Here is a 13,658-nt window from a genome sequence, read left to right as displayed (position 1 = left end):
AAGGAGACAGCACACCTAAGGTGACCACGTGGAGGAAACAAGGGCAACGAACCATCCGACCTCCCTCTTGTCCTTCTGATCTCCGCTTAAGATTTCAAAGGGCTGAACTGAACTGAAGTCGATGTCAAAGGAGCTTGTGGACCTAGGTCAGCTTCTTGAGCAGAGGGAAAGACGCAAAGAAGAGAGAATGAACCCAAATGAAAGATACCTCCTGCACAGATACACAGGCAGGAGGGGAAATGTTGTTTGCTGGTCATCTTCCGCAGAAAGACTGTGGTGGATATGTTCTGCTTTATTAATCCTTACAACGAGCCTTTGAGATGGGGTCATACCCACTTACAACGGAGAGAAGGGAGTGTCAGCGAGCTGCACAATCTATCTGAGATTGTATGCTAGGAAGAGAGAAAGACAAAATTAAAGCATAAGGAAGCTTAGCCCCAAAGTGCATGGCTTTACCACGGGATTACGCAGGTACCCATGCAAAGTGCTCGAAAGATGTGCATATGCATTTAAAGCAGTGGTTATGAGCCTAGACTCTAGAGACAAACCACATGGCATTGAAAGCTAGCTCTTTCTCTTCTTAGCTGGGCAACTCCGGACAACTTATTTAACCCTTTTGTCCCTCAACTGTAAAATAAAAACAAAACTAGTATCTCTTCACAGACTTGTTCTGGGGACTTCACATAAAGTATCTAGAACAGTGCCTGGCACCCAGCAAGTGCCCTGGAGATGTTTATCATTCTCATTATCTTTATAGAACAATTAAGAACCCCAGAGCACCCAGACCAGGAAGGAAGAGAATGTGTGTGAATATGAGAGAAAGAGGGAAAATTCCATATGACGACATATAGTCACGGACTGTGAGGTCAGCCGTGTAGGAGGTTAGGGGTACCTGCTGCTTACCATGGGGAGAGGAACAACAGGAGACACTAATTAGACACTGTGACGGTTGCATTCTTCTCAAAGTCCTAACACAGCCTTGACATGGGTGAGGACATCACTGGTGCAGAATGTGTGCAAGAGTATGGAGTAACCCACTGGAATGAAGGCTATGGTGGAAACTGGTCATTTTCTTTCTTTCCTTCTTTTTCTTTCTTCCTTTCCTTTCTTTTCATTTCCTTTCCCTTCCTTCCCTTTCCACCTTTCTTCCTTTTTCTTTTCTTTCTTTCTTTCCTTCCCTTTCTTATTTATTTATTTATTTATTTATTTATTTTATTTTCTTGAGAAAGAGAGAGATCACAAGTAGGCTGAGAGGCAGGCAGAGAGGCAGGTGGGGTGGGGGGAAGCAGGCTCCCTGCCAAGCAGGGAGCCCGATGTGGGGCTGGATCCCAGGACCTTGGGATCATAACCTGAGCCGAAGGCAGAGGCTTTAACCCACTGAGCCACCGAGGTGCCCCACCTTTCTTTTCTATTCTTTTCTTTCTCTCCCTTCCTTCCTTCCTTCCTTCCTCTCTCTCTTCCTCCCTCCCCACCCTTTCTTTCTTTCCTTCTTTCCTCTCCTTTTTTGACTAACACTGTTCCATTCCACTCTATTCCTTTTCACCTCTGGTATAAATTTCTATATGTTAAGATACTTTCAGTTATAAACAACAGAAACCATGTCTGGCTTATTAAACTAAGAAAAACACTGAAACAGCTCACAAATTAAAGAAATGACTTTAGAAAGAACTTCAGGGAGAATGCAGAGATACTCTGTGGAGGTCGTCAGTATGAATTCATGGAACTGTTCTTCAGGAAACCACCATCAGATGGTAGCTCCAACCACCAGGAAAGGGAATATCACTGCCTCAACTTGGCTCATGTCTTTAAAAGTTTAGATTAGCAACTTCCAGACCTGGTTAGCCCATGCCAGGGAACAGGGGCATGAACACAGATTTAGTCAATGCAGAACTGGTTGTAGACAAGCACACCAATTAGATCTAAAATGATGATACATTAATAATTTCTTATCTTAATGTTTGTTCTTCATGAACGACTTACAATGTTCATATTAGCTTCAGGATTTGTGATACTTCCTTTCTTGTGAAAACCATATACAGGTCCAAGAAGAAGCATCCAGTATGCTGTTGCTAAAAGCTGCTGCATTTGGGGTCTGCCTGGGAAAGGAAATATTAATATATTTGTCATCAGAGAGAATGCTACAAGTGAACTTTGTGTAATCCTTCTGTAATACGACTGCAGGAGAGAGTAGAAACATGATTCTAGGTTGTGCTTTGGCAAGCAATAAACTTAATATTCAAGACTCATTCCAAGAAAAATCTGAAATTATGAATCTTTAGTAAGAAAAGAAGGAAGGAAAGAAGGAAGGAAGGAAGGAAAGCATAAACATCAAATAAGTCTCCACTGTACAGCTGGACACAAAAAGGGAATGTAGAATTTGCAGAGAAAGAAATATAGTGGCCAATATATTCACGAAGCACATTCAGTATCTCTAGTTATCAAATGAATTAATTCCTTTTTTTCTGATCATAGGAGTAAGCACTGGCACAGACTTTACAGAGAGAAATTTATTACCATGACTTACAAACTTAAAAATATTCATAGTTTTCACTCAGCAATTCTGTTTCCAGCAGTCTATCCAAAGGAAAAATAATATACATAATAATAAGGAAATACATATTATAAAATCACTCCTGATTATATATCTTAATATAGAGAAATTTACCAACTAAGAGATTGATAAAATAAATTATGGGCAAGGAAGGATGGTATTATCCAGCCATCAAGTACAATGTTTATAAGTGTTAGGTGAAATCTCTATTATATAATATTAAGGGAAAAGCAATGTGAATTGTGCATATATGTTGAGCCCAATGAAAAAAAGCAAATGACAAAGAGAGAAAAAAGACTGTCCCCTGCCACACCCCTCATGACTGACCCTAAGACCTGACTTTGCCCGCTGCACGTACCCATCCACATTCGCCCGACATTTTCCTTAAGTTCTTTTTTACAGCCTATCTCTTAAGCCGGGGTGGGGCGGTGGGGACCATGATGGGCACAGCACTCTATGATAGAAACCCAAACTACACCCCTCAAGCAATGACAATTGTCCAGAGGAAGAGCTCTGGTCGCCCAGAGCACCCTGAGGGGTGTGAGCTTAAACCCGGACTCACGCCTGCGCAGATGGACCATGGAGTGACCTGGTTGCCTCTACCTCCTTATAACGCTAAAGTCTCCACTCAAGGGGGCCACAAGCTTATTTACATAATGTGCAATGTATGTGCAGACAAGGCTCCTCAGGGTGCATGCTCAACCTCATCCCTGCCTCTAGTAGGTCCGACGACAAGGCTCCTGTATTTAAATACTCATCGTCACCCTGAGTAAAAGGAACCCATCCACCCTTGCTCAGGGGTCCCAGCTTTGGAAGTTACTATTCCCTGCGATCTCCTTATTCGCTGCAAATGACGTTTTCTTTGTGCGACAACACACCTGGTGTAGTTTCTCTCTGTGACTCACCAAGCAACAAACTCACTCAGTTGCCTAAACACCAAATTTTAATTATGGTTCTATCTGGATGGTGAATATTTGGGTGATTAGTGTCTCATTTTTCTGGACTTTCCATGCTTTATAGTATTTTTTTTAAATATCCAGTATTACTTTGTCATAAAAAAGAAGTTACTTTTCAAATAGAAAATTCTCAGAATGGTGGGGGAGAAAAGATGATTATATTCCCCATTTGGCTTTGAAACCACTTAAGTTTAAAAGCAACAGGCAAGGAAACGATCGCAGAAATAACACAGGGGGACACTTTGCAGGATGGAGAGTCTTTGATTCAAGACACTGCGGCCCATCACCACTGCGTACTGCCTCTCCTGTGTGTGATGGGACCTTGGATCAGGTCATCTCTTCATGACTAGCAGCAAGACCACGTTTCATGGAATTTTCAGTAATTTAATATAAAAGTCTACAAGCTAACAATCTAATTCAAAGACATTGGTCACCTTGCTGCTTCCTCATTCCTGGCCCTCTGGTTAAAAAAAAAAAGAAAAAAAGGAAAAACTTCTTTATTCAAGAGAAGGAGAAATTACTCATCATTTCTGCACACCATCTCAAAGGGTTTGCTTTTTTTTTTTTCCTGTATCTCAGTATCTTCCTCTTTCCCTCCCATCTTCCCTCCTTTTCTTTCCTTCTTTTTCCTTCTCTCTACGTCATTCTCTTTTTCCCTTCTGCCCTCCTTCCCTTCTCTGTAGCAGGAAGAATCACATCAGCGTTTGGGTTTTAAAGGGCTTTTAGGGGTGCCTGGGTGGCTCAGTTGGTTAAACCTCTGACTCTTAATTTTGGCTCAGGTTGTGATCTCAGATTGTTGGGATCGAGCCCCACAGCCGGCTCAGCAGAAGTCTGCTTGAGGTTTCTCTCTCCCCCTCCTCTCTCTACAATAAATAAGTAAATAAACTCTTTTTTTTTTAAGATTTTATTTATTTATTTGACAGAGAGAGATCACAAGTAGGCAGAGAGGCAGGCAGAGAGAGAGGAAGGGAAGCAGGCTCCCCACTGAGCAGAGAGCCCCACGCGGGGCTCGATCCCAGGACCCTGGGATCATGACCTAAGCCGAAGGCAGAGGCTTTAACCCACTGAGCCACCCAGGTGCCCCAGTAAATAAACTCTTAAAAGAAATAATGGGTTTTAAATAGGACTATTCTCTCTGAGGCCAATAAGCAGAACTGAAAAGTGGAAACTGCATGAATAAATCAGATTTAGATACCCACAAAGGCTGTAATTAGGCTGAACAGGTGCTGTGGTTAATGAGAAGAGGAAAACAAACTTTGGCTCAAATGACTCACAGTGTGGAGTCTGGAATAATAAAAACACACTGTCTGGAATAATCAGGAATTATTCTGAGGATGCTGTAATATATTTATAGCAAGCAATTTTTCTGTTCACTGTTACCAGAATTCAGGCCATGAACAGGTAACACTTGGCAGGTCTACAATATGGATTTGCTGAATAAATGTGAGAATGGTAAGCAAGTAAATGTAAATTACTCGTGTTTTTAGTGGTTGTTGTCATTGCTGGTTTTAACTCTTTCAGCTGAAAATATTACTGAAATGTACATTTCTTATCTATTTAAAAAGTAAGAAAAGAAAATCTGATTTTAACCGAGAGAGCTCAGTTGGTGTAATTTCCTTCCTGATAAATTGTTCTTAATCTTCTGAGTGGATACTTGGTAGCCAAGATTATTAGAAGAATATGGAAATTAATCAAATTAGCAAATAAAAGATCAGTTTCAAAACTGGAAAATAGATTTGACAAAGCTCAACTCCTCTTCCTAACCAAAACTTGTCAGCAAAGTAGAAATAGAAATTCTTCAATTAGTTGAAAGACTCTGATGAAAAATCTTCCAACTGCAATTATAATCAACAGTAAAATACTGAATATTTTCACCTTAAGAATGGGACGAAAGGCCAGGTATGTGCTCTGATCATATTTATTCAGCATGGTACAGCAGGTGTCATTAAATAAAATAGAGTGAAAAGAAGGGAAAAACAAAACCAAAAAGCAGAAAAAGGTGGGAAAGTAGAAGTGAAAAGGTATTTGCAAATGACATGATAGTGCATTTAGAAAATCCTAATCTGCACAAAAATTACTAGATATCATGAGTAAATGCAGAGAAGTATCAGAACACAAGATCAACATAAAAATAAGCAATTATTTATCTTATGCTAACAAAAAATGTTTATCAAACAAAAATTTTAAAATACGAGTTAAATAGCATAAAAACAAAAATCGTAAGTAACAGCTTTAACAAAAGACCAGCAAGATCTTCACACTGAAAACTGCAAAACTTAAAGAAACCTAAATGAGTGGAGAGATATTACCTATTTTATACATTAAAGACTCCATATTGCTAAGCTGTCAGTTCCCAAGTTGAACTATAAATGGATTAAGTTTCAGGGACAATTTGGCCAGACTTCTTAATAAAAAATGACAAGCTGATTTTATAATTTATATAGAAATATAAAGACCCTATAGTAGCCTAAGCTATTTTAAAAAAGAATAACAAAGTCGGAGGACTTACATTATACAATTTAAAGATTTACTATGGAATCACTGTAATCATGACAATGTGGTATTGGCAAAAGGATTGAGGAAGATCCATTAAAAGAATAGAGTACAAAAAAAGAAAAAGAACAGAGTACACAGAAATAGACCAAATTATATGTAATCTAATAGCTTTTGACAGATGTCTAATGAAGTTCAATTAGAAGAGAAAAGCATTTTCAATAATTATTTCATTGGAGCCTTGATATCCAGTTGGATATCAATTTTGAAAAAAAAACTTGCTACATTTCTTAATCCAGACGTAAAATATACTTGAGATGTATTGCAAATAAAAAAGTGAAAACTAAACTACAAAGCTCTTAGAAGAAGTCAGAAGATAACATCTTTAGAAATTTGGGATAGACAACTAATTATAAAAGAAAAAATATTATAAATGAGTCTTTCTTAAAATATTATAAACAAGTTTTTCTTTAAATAAACTTCTGGTCATCAACAACACCATTAAGAAAATAAAAAGGCAGATCACAGACAATATAAAAGCTTTTCAATCGATACCTGGTTTATAAAGTACGTATGTGTAGGATTTCTTAAAATTTAAGTAATAATAAGTAACAAATTTAAAATTAGCAAAATACTTGGATAGTCACTTCATGAAAGGATATATGAAGAGCCAATAAACACACAAAAAAGATGTTCAATATTGTTAGTCATCAGAAAAATGCCAATTAAAACCCTCATGAGCTACTACTGCATACTCACTACATTGGTTAACATTAAAAAGACCAGCAATAGGGGCTCCTAGGGGGTTCAGTGGGTTAAGAATCCAGCTCTTGGTTTCATCTCTGGTCATGATCTCAGAGTCCTGGGGTCGAGCCCTACACTGGACTCCCCACGTGGCATGAAGCCTGCTTGGGATTCTCTCTCCTTCTCCTTCTGTCCTCCCCCTTCCGCCCTCAAATAAATAAATCTTTAAAAACAAACAAACAAAACTGATAATAGTAAATAGTGGAGAGAAGGAGGAGCAATCAGATCGCTCATACATTGCTAAGGGGAGTTTATAATATTACAACTGTCAAAACAGGCAATTTCTTAAAACCCTATAAGACTGCAATTCCATATTCAGGTAGTTGCTCAAAATGAAAGAAAATACAGGTCTATATAAAAACTTGTTTGCAAACTTGTTTCTTGAAGCTTCTTCAGAATAGAGAATTACTGAAAATAGCCCAAATGTCCATCAATATTAGAAGGGACACACAATTAGATTACATTTATACAGTGCAACCCATTGACACATATGGCATAGATAAATCTCACAAACGTTTGCTGAGTGAAAGAAGCCAAACACAAAAGAACGCTTACTTGATAATTCTTTCTCTACGAAGACCAAGAACAGGTAAAATGAGGCGCTCCTGGCTGGTTCAGTCGGTGGAGCATATGACTCTTGATGCCAGGGCTGTGAGTTCGAGCCCTGCGTTGGGTGTAAAGATGACTTAAAAACAAAATCTCAGGGGAAAAAAAGAACAGGCAAAATAAATGTGTTGGAATAGAAAAAACAATAGTGTTTGGTGGTGGCATTGACTGGAAAGGTACAAGAGCTTCTGAGTGATGACAGTGCTCTATACCTTGACCAGGATGATTGTCAAGACTCACCAAACTGCACACTTAAGATTTGTGCATTTTTATTGTATATAATTACAACTCGATTAAAAAAACTGGAAACTATGTTACAAAGCAGGTGTTCTCAGTGATTACTAGTTCTGGAGTAAATTAGTGCAAGTCACTTGGTAAACAATACTGCCACATTTACCAGGACTCCTTCATAGTATTCATATCTTATGTCCCAGAGGTTCCACTCAATAAATAGATACTAAGAGAATATATCTTTCACTTTGAAGGTGGGGCTGGGGAGGGCATCTTTTTTACAAAGTTGTTTTCAGGCTTGTTATTCGAAATAAATGAAACAAAAACAGATGTTCAATTGAAAAGGGCTGCTTAAATAAAATATAATATGTTAGATGATTGATTAAATATTGTAGAGAAAAATCATGAAAATGTTCATGAAAACTACATAATGACATGAAGACACACTTAGGATATTACATTAAGTGAGGAAAAAATTGTCAGGAGGAAGAATTGTACACACCAGTGGTCTTCACTCCAGGGTATGCGATGACTTTCCAAGAAATATGTAGGCAGTAAATAGTTTTTTTAAAAAATCAGATTATAGATTTTTGACTCCTGTATATATATTCTTTCCTAAAACTGATATGATCTGAGAATTTCTGACTTCAAGCAGATTTCCCTTTTTGAACTCCACAAAGGGAAGGTCTACCTGTCCCATCTCCTGAATCCTAGGACCGCAAATCGTACAGAGGAACACTTGACAATATCAACACTGGTATTGGCAAAAGCATTGCTGATAAAGTAGCAATCTTTTTCCAAGGGCAAGTTACCTCTGCAAATGTGTTGGTTTTTAATTCTTTGCTTTAAAAAAATTGGAAAAAAATCTACTTGAGGGAGGTCAATCATTAAAAATAATTTTGTGGATGCATTACCATCTGATTTGTGACAGAGAGCTACAGAAAGAATTCGAGGAACTGAATAACACTTATATAAACATGGTTTTTCAGCACTTACATCTGTTGAATAAATGGAAAACAATTGATGCTGAATTTTGTTTCATCTGTTAATAAATAATCATCATCAGTGGGTGTATGGATTAAAAAGTGAAATTCCATTCATGTCATTAAGAGATTCATTCCTAGGGGTGCCTGGGATTGAGCCCCACATCAGGCTCTCTGCTCAGCAGGGAGCCTGCTTCCTCCTCTCTCTCTCTCTTTGACTGCCTCTCTGCCTACTTGTGATCTCTATCAAATAAATAAATAAAATCTTAAAGAAAAGAGATTCATTCCCAATAAAATTTGGTTTAAATGTTAATAATTATTCATTAAACCTTTAATATATTTATGATCCTTTGATTACATGCTAATGAAAGTTACAATGGCAAGTCATTAAAAAATTAAAAGAAAATTCAACTTTATGATCAGAAAATAAAAACAATTCTAATTTCAATGCATATCCACTGTTTCAGCTGCAGAGAAGCACCAATTGATCAATAAAAGACTTTTTAAGCATACAAATACATTTGGATATACATTTAGAGAAATATATAAAGCACCTGAAGAAAAAAAGTGGAATGGGAATATGAATTCAAGGAACAAACAAAAGATATAATTTTTTAATCCATTAAACAAGAGATTTTTCCCAAAGGATGGTATTAAGTTTCAAATCACATTTTATTGGATATATTTTTAAAATTGTGTAATAATTTCAATTTAAACTGTCTACAATATGCCTTAAGGTGCATCCCTTGCAATCATTTAAAATTATGATAAGGGTGCCTAGGTGGCTCAGTGGGTTAAGCCTCTGCTTTCGAGATCCTGGGATCGAGCCCCTCATCGGGTTCTCTGCTCAGCAGGGAGCCTGCTTCCCTCTCTCTCCCTGCCAGCCTCTCTGCCTATTTGTGATCTCTGTCTCTCTGTCAAATGAATAAATTTAAAAAAAATCTTTAAAAAATAAATAAAATTATGATAAAAACAATTTTATGTCAACCTAAAAGTTTGTACATATTTGTGGAGTCTTGCACAATTTGGGACGATAGAGGCAAAAACAATTTTTAAGCAAATTACAGATATATTTAAATATATACTTTCAAAAGATCTCAAAAAAATAAACCAAAAAGTATGATCTTCAAAAAGACTGGAAGGATTATTCCAAAATGATAATGATTATGTTTGGATTCTAGGAATAAACACTTAACCTCTTTTGCTACTTATTGGTTATACATTTTTCCTTGATGACTTTATTATGTTGAATTACTCTTATAATAGAAATATACTTAAGACATTTATAAATAATTAGGTATAAATTTAAACCCAGTGACCTCTGCGTAAATGCCCTAGTGATGTAGGAGACAAACGCAGAAGAAAAATGACTAAATTTCCTTACTACTTACAGCCCATTGTCAAGTCCTTGAAACAGGCAGAGACACATTCCTCTAAGGGACTCACCTGCCTAGGCAATAGGCGATCTTAGCCTTGACCCCCAGGATCCTGCAAGTCTACCTTAACATACAAAAATTCCTTCAGAAACTTCCTTTATCTCTACCCCCAGGATACATGTTGGCAATCATCTATCAAGTATATGACCCACCATACATCTGAAGGGTCTCATGCAGTAAGGGACAGGCGGGGCTAGGTAGGGAGAGGTAGGTAGGGGGCTACAGGGTCAGGCTCACAGAAATCCCAGAAATGCTGAGGTATAACAAAACCAGAGATAAAGGAACAAACCAGACCACCCCGCCCTGAGCCTCAGAGGTGGGGTCTTTTTGTGGCAGTCACACTGTGACCAGACGCCAAAGAAGTAAGCCCTTAAACATGCTATCACCAGCTCTCACTCAAAACGAGACATCACAACAAAGATAAGGGCACAAGCTCCCGGGTCAGTTCCAAATAAAAGATTGTGGATGGAGGCCCACATTGGCAACTCAGTGAGGGACCCCTCTCACTCCTGAGAGCTTTTTCTATATCCTTGCCTAATAAAACTCTCTTTTGTCCATGAGATTTATTCTCCGACCCAGTGAGACAAGAGCCTCACTCTCCTGCTTCATTAGAAGTCTTCTGAGGGGGCAAAGCTGACACGTTTTAGTATTTGTTTTGTAATAACCATATCAGCAGCTCCCTATCCCCCCTCACTTTTTGTTGATTACAGGATTCTGGGCAGTGATGCCAATGACTGTGTTGGCTGGAAGACTGTTGTCTGTCAGTGAAGACGTTTTGGTGTTTGCCACACTTTCCCTTTTCATCCGACATATTCTATCCAAAACCAATGGGGCGTTTACAAAAATTTAAATTCTGTCTCATCCTTTCCTCAGCATCCTTCACAAAGCTCTGATATTCTTATCTCTTACCAAAGAAGTGTGACTCACAAGGCTAAATCACTATTTAGCAACCGGGTTAATCAGAATCTGGATCCAATATGGTTCTCTGTTTCCTGAAGTCCTCCACCCAGAGTGAAAGAGGGAATGGGGAAGAGTGAGGACATTATTATCAACAAGTGAATGGGAGGAAATCATTACACAACAGGACAGCCAGGCCTGCAAATCTGGGATGTGAGGATTTAGCCCTTCGTGTCAAAGGAAGGACTCCTGAAGCTTTGACAGGATCTACAAATGGGGTTGAGAGGCTAATAGCTCTGGGCGTCAAGGCCAGGGGAATTCCAACAGAAAAGACTTTCAAATCTTCTTTATCCATTCATCTGTTGAAGGGCCTGGTGGTGGGTATTATGGAGGGCACTTAACACAGGGAGCACGGGGTGTGGTGCATAAACAATGAATCTTGGAACACTGAAAAAATAAAATAAAATAAAAAAAGACTTTCAGGCTGTATGGGGAATAAAATGCTCACGAGGAAAAGGAAAAAGAGCAAACACTAGAGGGCATTGCATTTTCACGACTCTTCTACTACGTTGAGGACAAAGCCCTTGAACTCTGGAAAACCGTTGCATCAAAATTTATAAAAAGTAACATAAAAAAGGAGGAGCTGTGGAAGGGATAATTCTTTTATGAAGTAAAGGAGACATAGAATAGGTCAGTGAAGGAACATTAAAGCTGGTTGTGTTAGAGTAAAATGACTCCTTTGACGCCATTTTCCTATCCCCCAGTTAGCTCCACAGGGTGTCATATTTCTGGTCTGAAGTGTTAAGTGGGCTCAGGGGATTCTATATTTGAACAGCTGTCTTTTTCCAAACATGAAAGTCTGGTAACCACTTTCTTGTTTCTGAAAACAGAGAATAAAAGATAGGGATATTGTAAAAGCAAGAAAATAAACCTTTGGCTTTGACGTGTGGACTGAAAGGACCATCATTTCATCTCTGATTCCCCGGGGGGTTCACACAGGTCTGCAATTATGAGGGCTGGAGGAGCACTTGACTCTTATATCCGCATTCATAGGAACCACTTTTTCACTCCTTGCCCAGTGAGGCTACTCATTACAAAGCAACAGAAAGGGAGAATGACACGTCCTCACATATTGTTGGAAGAATGTTCATAATTTCCATAAATAAGAATGTCACTTAGTACAGCAACGCCAGCCAGTCACTTGGCCCCACATTTTCCCACAGGTGACCCTGCTTTTAAGAAGGAATATTCATGCTCAAGGCCATTGGAAGGAGACAATAAAAGGGTTTTTGAAAATTCCAAAAAATTTGAAAACATTATCCATTCTTTCCCAAACCCCTAGATGCACAATCCAAGAGAATGGTCTCTTAAATCCATGAAATCTGCCACTTGCCTTTTCCAGCTGTGGACTTACAATACCTCCTCTTGAGGAGAGTCAAATATAGATACGTCTCCTATCCAAATGCTACAGCTTTCTGAAACTCGCTATGATATTCTCTCAGGAAAACTCTGCATCCTGTCTTCTCGGTGGTCCCATTATACCTGCATTATCTCTTGCTTCATGAGGTAGAAACAAATACAACATTCCTCACCAACATATGATGTTTCTGTGCCTCCAAATATTTCCCAAGTTTCATTGAAATACTAGGACTCAGGCTCTGCAAATAGATCAGTAATCATTACCTACCTGATCCCTGAAGTCTCTGGGACAAAGGGGTCTGCTTCAAGCCCTGGGAGCTTCAGATGGATTCCAGCTCCTTCCGAAGCAGTTGCCAGGAGAACATGCTCTGTTCCAGCCAGCCAGGAAGATGTCGCAACCAGAAACTTCTCAACTCGAGACAGATTAATCATGGCTTCAAATATGACAGAGGCTGCCCAGGCAACCTTGTCGGGTGAGTTCTTAGCTGGGCAGAAAAAAGAAGTATGAATGGACTAAAACCTTGCTCCTGCCAAGCCGGTCCCCAGGTTCTGTGCCTCAAGGGTCAGATGGATTGGAAACTTCTCAGCAAAACACAGACTCTCCATCCAGAAAATAATTCCATCCAAGGATGGATGCCATGACCCAGTCAGACAAGCAACTTCATAAAATGCCTCACCCCCCACACCCCCGCCCCGCACCATTAGTTGCAACACCTGTGGTGCTATTCATTCCCAATTCCTGCCTTGGCTTTCCCAAATTTTCTCTACCTTCTATGTAAATTGAGTATTAGAATAAGCAGGAAACAGAGAAAGTGTATCCAAGTCTTTCAACGGAAGCCTAGAAACACTGCGTCTCATTCAAGGTCTCCAGCCAGCTAATGGCAGAAGCAGGGGCTTTTGCTCTCTCCAACCAGTGTCTTTCCTACTGGATGAGCAGCTCTCAGGTCTGCACTGGGGGTTGGGGGGGCTGGAGGGGTGTGGGATGTAACCTGTGGGGAGTGTTAGACCTATGTGGAGTCCTGCTTTCTGTTTTCACAACTGGGAGGCTGCAGATCCAATCTGACGACACTAAACCAAGCAAACTTCTAAAACGATACAAACACTAACATTTGACATGCTTGAAAGTCATCTGAAGAACAAGGAAGTCTTCCTGAATTAGCTCCTGAGTTTTCCCCATTGGTTCTGGCATCTTTGTGGCCACTCAGAGCACAGGACATGGTTGCGAATACGTACACAATACGACTTGCGGGGTAGCTCAGTCGGTTAAGCAGCCCACTCTTGA

The 13,658-nt window shown here is 39.2% G+C and overlaps 1 protein-coding gene across 3 annotated transcripts in view; it reads right to left on the bottom strand.

Annotated features, from left to right (window-relative positions):
• Nucleotides 1-12,668, bottom strand: part of LIPK (lipase family member K) — a 32,168-nt gene extending 19,500 nt beyond the window's left edge. For 2 of the 3 annotated variants that reach the window (XM_032883044.1, XM_032883046.1), the window contains exons 1-2: nt 7,360-7,477; nt 1,981-2,096 (exon numbers count right to left, since the gene is read on the bottom strand). In XM_032883044.1, coding sequence (XP_032738935.1) covers nt 1,981-2,085 — 105 coding nt within the window. In that variant the 5' untranslated portion in view covers nt 2,086-2,096; nt 7,360-7,477. Of the gene's footprint in view, nt 1-1,980; nt 2,097-7,359; nt 7,478-12,644 lie in introns of those variants that run through there. The other variant, XM_032883045.1, reaches the window with a different exon arrangement.
• Between the last annotated feature and the right edge of the window lie 990 nt (nt 12,669-13,658).

Source organism: Lontra canadensis, unplaced genomic scaffold (assembly GCF_010015895.1).
Source record: "Lontra canadensis isolate GAN:19392208 unplaced genomic scaffold, GSC_riverotter_1.0 scaffold85, whole genome shotgun sequence".
In the NCBI taxonomy this organism is placed as follows: domain Eukaryota; kingdom Metazoa; phylum Chordata; class Mammalia; order Carnivora; family Mustelidae; genus Lontra; species Lontra canadensis.
Note: the sequence above shows the minus strand (reverse complement) of the source record. Positions and strands in the feature narration are given on the sequence as shown.